The following is an 8,405-nucleotide window of genomic DNA, read 5'->3' as shown; positions in this document are numbered from 1 at the left end:
TAAGTCCTCGCATGAAATTATCAAATTAATTATCAAATTGCTAAAAGATGAAGAGAGAGTGCACACTAACCATGTCCTTTTCAGCCCCGCCTCCAATGAACCTTTGACCCAGGAAGAAGTTGGCAAGGATGTTGCATTTTTTCAAAGTGGTGGTTTTTATAAATTTTAACACCAGTGACATGAAATTGAGGGACAGCTATTCCCTGTAAATTATTTATAATATTTAGTTGATATTTTAGTTTTTTAAGCAGTCCACTAAATAACTATACTACTTTCCTTTGTATTATGACATTTAAAGGGGGAGAAAAATATATTTTTTAACTCAAAATATGTCACTAAACCACGACTCCTGACCCGAGGGACAAGCCAATTTCATGGTACTGACTGTGTTATACAATATATAAAAAAAATGGTTTGCAATATAACTGTCTTACATATGTTTTTTTAACAATAAAACACTTCAATTAAAACAAAAAACATATATTTTGTGTCATTATCTGACACTTTTAAGTGTTTTTTCTGGTGGTTAAGGCCGGGACAGGAAAGCCACCATTTTCGTAGAATGACCCAAAACGCTCCAGTTACGCAGCAGCAGTGACGCCACATGCAAACAACCTATTGGGGTTTTCGGACGCGTGATTTGATTCTGGAACGGGCCTGTTTAAGAATATGCGGCCCCTTTAAGAAAAATGACGCGCACTGAGCATGCGCAGAAGAGAGAAGCGCGAGAGACGAGCTGAGATCAGTTGAAGCTGAAAGCGACGCTGTTAACGATCGTGAATGAAGGACAAAAGTGTAATATTTTCTCCGGATGCCTTATATTTCCAGTCTGCAGGTGAGAGATGTTTCTCAGATTACAGAGTTTAACATTGATCAGCTCCAGAGTTTACACGTTTAAGGACCAATGTAATGAAATGCGGTTTATTATGAGTGTAAAAATATGTTGGCAGAGAGTTTTTCACAGACTCTGACTCTATTACACCAATAACATGTGCTTAATGTGCCACTTTACTGAAGATCTCAGACATCAGCATAATGAATGAGGGGAAAACAGGGAACTTTAGGAGACAAAGAGGCTTTTCAGCAGCTCAGATAAACATGATGGTCGTGTTGTTTCTCTCAGACTTTGGACAGGAGTTCAACAAACATTGTTTTAATGCAATTAATATCTAACTTGTATCAAAATACTCCATATGTGATGTGATCTACGAAAACCCAACACATGGTGAAATTTTACCTTTTACAGCTTTTTATACCATATGAAAGCTGAGGCCAAGACCGTTTCAAATATGTTTTCATTTCTTTCTAAACTTGCCTGAAACAGAAGTTATGGTTTTCTAAAGTCGGCTGATCGCTATGATTTTTAGGAACAGAATTTTGAGAAAAACCGGATTAAATAAAAACCACCCCTTTTTTCGCGTAGACATGAAAATGCACTATACAAACTTAAATGGCTGTAATTCAAGCATGCTTTGGAATATAGACCTAAGGTTGGTCTTGTTTTAAAGACGACACTTGGCAGATTATTGTTTATTTTCATATTATCAATCAAATCAAAAAATCAAACTATGAAAGTAAAATAGAAAAAAAGTTATAAAAGTTTAAGTTTACGAAAATGTAAAAAATATATTTTACAATAATATTTTATATGTATTTTACAAAAAAAAATTTACTCTAAAACTACAAGACAATCAAAGCCAGAAATATGAACAAGTTGTGTTCAAAGGTTTAGGTTGATATATCAGAAAATTAGCTTTCAGTAAGAGTTTGTTTGGGCGCAGTACCAAACCTTTCCTCTAGAGTATCCAAGCTCCATTACTAACATAAGGGCTCCTCCATTTCCATATGGTTTGAGTGATCTGAACCATATATTTCCATAATTTTCATACATTTTATGAAGTAGACACACTATTCAGAAGTATATAGGCAGTTTATCAGTATTTGATTTTAATTCAACCTCTAGTAAATATAAAAGAACATGTGCATTATAGCTCACTGCTGCATCTCAAATTGCAACTCTATATCATTTTCCCCTTTATATTTAAAACATTTCCAGAACTTTTTATCTCAAAAAATTGACTGGATGTTATAATTTTCCGTGTTTATCGCTATTTCAAAATAAAGGTCTGAACTGAATATGAAAACTAGAATTTATCAGCTGCATCTCTACACAAGGGGACGTAACGAAGGCTAACGTTACTCTGAAGAGAACAGCAATTTAGTAAGTAGTGAAATACGTTTTCTATTGTTTATCATGGGCTGTCTCTGAACTTGTGATCATCTGTTGTATGTTTAGATCGCACAGCTAGTGTATATTTTTAGAATAGAAAGTCAAGCGCACCTGCAGCACAGCTAAACTAACTCCTCTTCAGAAACTTCCTCATCCGATCCTTCATCTCTGGATGTGAAATAATCCATTATATGATCGTTTAGGGCTCTGACATCACCAGGATTAAGCAGATTGAGGCGAGCGAGATCACAAAAGCGATCAGTTACTTCAGACTCCGTTGATCTCCTGTGCTCCACCATCTCACGATACGATAACGTATTAAATAAAAACTTTGTGTGCCGTAGTTTACATAGGACTGGAGGGAAATGTGCTTTGATACACCTTTATTCTACATGTAATGGGTTTATTTTGATGGGTGAACTGTCTTTGTGGTGTTAAGAGAGCGAAAACTATGGCGTTTTTTTTTTTTTGCACCTCCGCCGGGCATGGTCCATCCAACTCAGGTCCATCCGTCTCTCTGGCAGCAGCTCGTGCGTCGTAGACCTCGTTAAACCACGCCCCCTCTGCTCATTTCAAATGCAAAGATGTCAGCCAATCACAACAGTGGGCGCTTTTACTGAAGTCTCACAGCAGACACGCCTCTTGAAACAGGGCAGTTAGCCACAGGGCAAACCGCAGTATAGACAAAATGCCTTTTATTTCTAAATTATGACATTTTATGATGTAAAAATCATACTAACAATATAAGTACACCTCAGGAAACATTATAAAATAATAGAAAAATGCCATGCCATGGGACCTTTAATACTTTTCAACATTATTTGTTGTTCAGATATTCCTCTGTAAAAGACAAAAGTATCAGCTGTATGTAAAGTGACCCACGTTTGGTTCTTGACCACAGAAAAGGAACAATTGATCAATTTGCTCATGAAACCACATTAAGATCTCCCATATCTCTGGCATTTCACCATATGGGGCCTTTAAAATGAAGAAACCTAAATAAATGCTTGATAAGAACCAGACTATTAGGATATCATTAATACTTCTTGAGTTCCAGGTATGCAAGCTTGGGGCACAAAACACAATAAGTGTTTTTTCCCATTTTTGAACAGTCACTGTTGGCATATAATGCAACAGAAATCTAGAAACCCAGCCCGATCTGCCAGCGATTTGTTTTCGCCCTGCATCTCAGGCTGGAAACCTGTACATATTTCTATCCTGCTTCTGTTACAAATTTGTGGGGACCAATCACAAACCGGCTTATCCACATGGCGTGCTATTGGGGGGTTTAACACGATGGTTGATCACACCTCTTGTGCAGTAGAAAATAAAGAGCAGACTCTCCAGACCAGTCTTAAAATATTGAGCTTGGTCTGGTGATAGCCAAACAAACGAAAGTCGACAGATTTTACTAAAAGTCCTACCAATCTCTGTTTAAAAGTAAAATAAAGCTGCCATCTTTTTCAAAGTCATTTTTACCCTCCTGTAATTTGGCTCAGAATCTCAAGTGAAAATTGTCATATTGACCCCCCTCTAAAGAATTGTAGATTACTCAGTAAATATACATCCATGACATTTAATATTTTGGCTTTCATCAATATTGATGTTTGTCTTTCTTCAGATAAGTTTTATTTTTTTTAGCCAGGTCTGGTCAACTCTGGTAATTCAGTATAAATTCAGTAACTTATAGGGGTGTAAAACGGTACACGTATTCGTACCGAACCATTTCGGTACAGGGTTTTCGGTTCAGTACACGCGTGTACCGAACGGTTTCCGAATAGTCTTTAACAGTTAACAGTCCGGTTAATACAATATTAAGTATTCAGTCCATTTTATCACGACATTCAAACGATAAACAGCCGTTTTGACACTCTTTAATGTGCCGTTACTGATCACTGATCAAGCGGCCTTGCGACGCGCGCATGAACGTGATCATCTGTGAACGCGATCGATCATCTCTTCCTAAAGAATAAACATGAATGAACATCTGAAGGTATGTTGAGGATACATTACAACTTACTGTCATGTATATATGTGGTGTAATTGCTAAATCAGTGTTTCAACGGCGGAAAGACCTCAATATAACAAACAACTAAATTAAACAATGTCATTTAGCATCACATTTACCTCAGGCAGTCATTCAGTGTCCACAGAGAAATCAACTCTGTCACTAAATATATGCTCTATATTAGCCGTTATATTCATTATATTCTACTGAACCTGTTAGTGATGTCTTGATTATTTCATGTATGTTTAAATAAACCTGTCATGAAAATGACAGACACTGTGTATAAATTATTATATTTCAACAACGAATTGGAGATTTTTACATGTTTGCGTACTGTGTGTTATTTGAGTGTTGATTATTATACCTAAAAAAAAAAAATAGCAACTGAATTTAGGCTAATAGTTTGGGCTCTGTTGTTAACCTTTAATATTAATGTGCAAGTAAGGGCTCCCTATATAGTTTACAGCAATATCTACAATACATTTTAGTTATAATTTAATTAGTTCAAGGACAGACACTTTTCTTCTTCTTCAGTAAACCACTGTTTAATACAAATAAATAAAAAGCAATTTTGTAAAACTGCTATACCGAACCGTGACTTCAAAAACGAGGTACGTACTGAACCATTAGTTTTGTGTACCGTTGCACCCCTAATAACTTGATTTTGATTTGTCCAGATCTGGTCCTGTGGGCGTCAGTATCTCACAGTGATCACAGTTCACACCTGCAGTGAAGCCCCTCCCACCAGTGAAGCCCCTCCCACAACAATTAACCAATAAATACTGGTAATATTCCCATCATCCTACAAGAGAAGGACAAACTCCAGGTGTAGCAGCTGAAATCAGTGTGACTGTTAAAGATGGAGTTTATTAAAGAGGAGATTGAAGACATGAGTTATCCAGAACCATCCAGAATAAAACATGAAGAGACTGAGGAACAAATAGGTTGGTGTCCATTCTTGATTCTTCATTATTGACTGCTTTAAGTAGCTGTGAAATAATAATCAGTATATGGATGATAAATGATAGAGAAATGCATCTAAATGATCATATTTTATCAGTTTTAATCGTAGTGAATGACAGAACTGACCTTTGCACATTAAAGATACTTTAACACTTTAAAATAAGGTCTCATTTGTTAACATTAATTAATGTATTAACTAACAATCAACAATACATTTTGTAGGTTTCCACTGAAGGAAGCCCTAGCATGACACTTTGTCCATTCTCTTCGTATAAATCCACACAACCACTCGTGCAAAAATGAATCCGTTTACTTAAAAAAAAAAAAGGGGAGACAGAGAGAAAAGGTAAAAAACTGTGAGACTCCACTCTCTGCTTGCCTGACTCAGATAACTTCACCACTTCCCCTCACCAAACTCGCCAGAGTATTCCCAGCAATTAAAGGTGCATGCGGTTAAAGGTAAAAATGTGATAACAGTCCTCTATTCCAAAATATCACCAATGTAAATGCACTCTAATTATCCACACACATTTTAGATAATTACACAATTAACTCCTTGCATTACTGTAAATATTAACTGCATGTACATACTGTACATCTTTCCTTCAATTTCCTCCACATAAATTAATCATGTAAATTACTATTTAATGCATAAATTAAAATGATCTATTAACTGCATTTAGGCTCCTACATTACCGGCCCCTAATTGTTATCAATGTCCTTGAAACAATTACTCAAAACTGAAATTAAAGAAGCCTACATGCTAACTAACAAACTATCTAAAGAAAACTTCTTGGTCTTCGCCCTGTCATTTTGCTGAGTCTCTCAGCTCATTGGTTCTCAGTATCGAAACGTGTTCGAAAGAAACGAACCGAAAGAAACGGTTCTCGATTCCGTACTGGTGATCCGGTATTACATGCATGCTCAGCTCATCGGATCATCGGTTCTCAGTATCGAACGTGTCCAAAAGAATTCGAGAACTGTTAACTCAAGAATCGCTGTACATTTGGTAGTACACGTGCATGCTCAGTATCAGCTGCTTAGTTCTCATCAGTTCTCTCAGCACAACATGTCTCAGTTCAGTGAACTGTTGGAGTCACTAGAGTAACATACACTTCAGGATATTAGTTTATTTCCAGTTGGAGGGACTGTCACTCATGTCAGAAAGTTAGTAACTTTAGTTACATATGGATCAGTGCTGACTCGAGACGCGAACCGTTTAGAACGATTCAGTCCGATGTGGTGAACTGGTTTGACCGGTTCACTAAAGAGAACCGGTTCAAAAGAACAATTTGTTCGTGAACCGGACATCACTAATAAGAGGGCAATGACATATCAGAATCGGCCAATAATTGTCTGTTAAAATCGGTATCAGCCCAAAAAAATCTTATTGGTGCATCCTTACTAATATTAATAAATGCTGTAGAAGTGCAGTTCATTATTAGTTCCTGTTAACTAATGAAACCTAAGCGTTACCAATACTTTATACTCACACAGACTGTCTTGTTTTCTGCTAAGTGTTTTTAATTTTCATATTTAACCTCATTGAACTGATTCTGACTAATTTATATGTTTATTTTAGACCAGATGGAAGAGAAGGAGCAACAACACAAACTAAATGACATTAAGAAACTCTGTGACTTCAAAACTCAAGAAACAAAAGCCAAAAAGCTGCACACCTGCTCTCAGTGTGGAAAGAGTTTCACACAAAAACATAACCTTAACATACACATGAGAATTCACACGGGAGAGAAACCGTATACATGCTCTCAGTGTGGAAAGAGTTTTATTCAAGCATCAGCTCTCAGTAGACATGTGCTCATTCACTCTGGAGAAAAAACATTTAACTGTGATCAGTGTGGAAAAGATTTTATTTCATCATCAGATCTAAAACAACACCTGATAGTTCATTCAGATGAGAAGCCTCATGTGTGTTCTCTCTGTGGAAAGAGTTTTTCACGACTGGACTGTTTTAAACTGCACCAGAAAACACATGATGGAGTGAGAGATCATGTGTGTTGTGACTGTGGGATGAGCTTTAGCAGAGCTGGTGATCTGAAACAGCACCAAAGAATTCATACTGGAGAAAAACCTTACAAGTGCTCATACTGTGACAAGAGATTCGCTCAGTCCGGAGCCCTGAAATCACATGAGCGAGTTCACACTGGAGAGAAACCATATACATGCACTCAGTGTGGAAAGAGTTTTTCTGAAGCATCAAGTCTCACTAAACATCTGCTCCGTCACTCTGGGAAAAAAACATTTAAGTGTGATCAGTGTGGTAAAGGTTTTATTTCATCATCAGATCTAAAACAACACCTGATAGTTCATTCAGATGAGAAGCCTCATGTGTGTTCTCTCTGTGGAAAGAGTTTTTCATGGCTGAGCAGTTTTAAACAGCACCAGAAAACACATGATGGAGTGAGAGATCATGTGTGTTGTGACTGTGGGAAGAGCTTTACTACATCTAGTCAGCTGAAAGAGCACCAAAGAATTCACACTGGAGAAAAACCTTTCAAGTGCTCATACTGTGACAAGAGTTTCACTCAGTCTGGAGCCCTGAAATCACATGAGCGAGTTCACACTGGAGAGAAGCCGTACCACTGTACTCAGTGTGAGAAGAGTTTTACACGATTATCATTCCTTCACGCTCATATGAGAAAATGTTGCAAGTGAGCAGCATGTGTTTCATGTCAAATACTAGTTTTTCCTAAAAGCACAAATTCATCTAGATTAATTTTGTTAAAGGGTTACTTCAGCGATTTAGCATTAAGCTTTGTATCAGTAGAAACCCGGTATTATATTTGAATTATCGTACTTTCCCCCATCATGTCCCCCTGAGACGAGAGAATTATGCATTTTATTTCTGGAAAAAAATCCTCAGATGACGCAAATATCATCATTTTGTCTCATCGGGGGATTTTTTGGCCAGAGGCTATAGACTACAGCCAGTAGAAGGAGCTGTTCTGCATGTTATCAACCCACCCACAGGGGTGGGATCTCACTCACAGAATGTAAATGCGCTCGGCCTCTGCATTCATAACGGAGTGGTGCAGAGCAAAGTGAGTGTTTCAACTTTTCAATGAATTCCTATGAAAGTTAAGCTTCCATAGGCATGATCTGAAAACGCACCAGACTGAACACGCGTCGAGAATGGCAGCCGCGCTTACCTCAGCTCTGCTCAGCTCTTCTCTCGTGATGAAT

General features: G+C 37.4%; 1 protein-coding gene across 1 annotated transcript; it reads left to right on the top strand.

Annotated features, from left to right (window-relative positions):
• Positions 1-715: 715 nt before the first annotated feature.
• LOC307131011 (uncharacterized protein) lies at positions 716-7,985 on the top strand. Its single transcript, XM_079824390.1, has 3 exons — positions 716-835; positions 4,916-5,182; positions 6,784-7,985. The coding sequence occupies exons 2-3, from the start codon at positions 5,098-5,100 to the stop codon at positions 7,875-7,877; spliced, it is 1,179 nt and encodes a 392-aa protein (XP_079680516.1). The 5' UTR covers positions 716-835; positions 4,916-5,097; the 3' UTR covers positions 7,878-7,985.
• The last annotated feature ends 420 nt before the right edge of the window (positions 7,986-8,405 follow it).

This window comes from Gobio gobio (genome assembly GCF_949357685.1).
Source record: "Gobio gobio genome assembly, chromosome: 8".
Classification (NCBI taxonomy): domain Eukaryota; kingdom Metazoa; phylum Chordata; class Actinopteri; order Cypriniformes; family Gobionidae; genus Gobio; species Gobio gobio.
This window is presented reverse-complemented; position numbering and strand designations above follow the sequence as displayed.

Bases quoted from the DNA above. Each gene is read 5' to 3' on its own strand.
- LOC307131011 (XM_079824390.1), top strand. From the start codon at position 5,098: ATGGAGTTTATTAAAGAGGAGATTGAAGACATGAGTTATCCAGAACCA. The intron at 5,183-6,783 runs GTTGGTGTCCAT...TGTTTATTTTAG, and splicing joins AGAGACTGAGGAACAAATAG to ACCAGATGGAAGAGAAGGAG.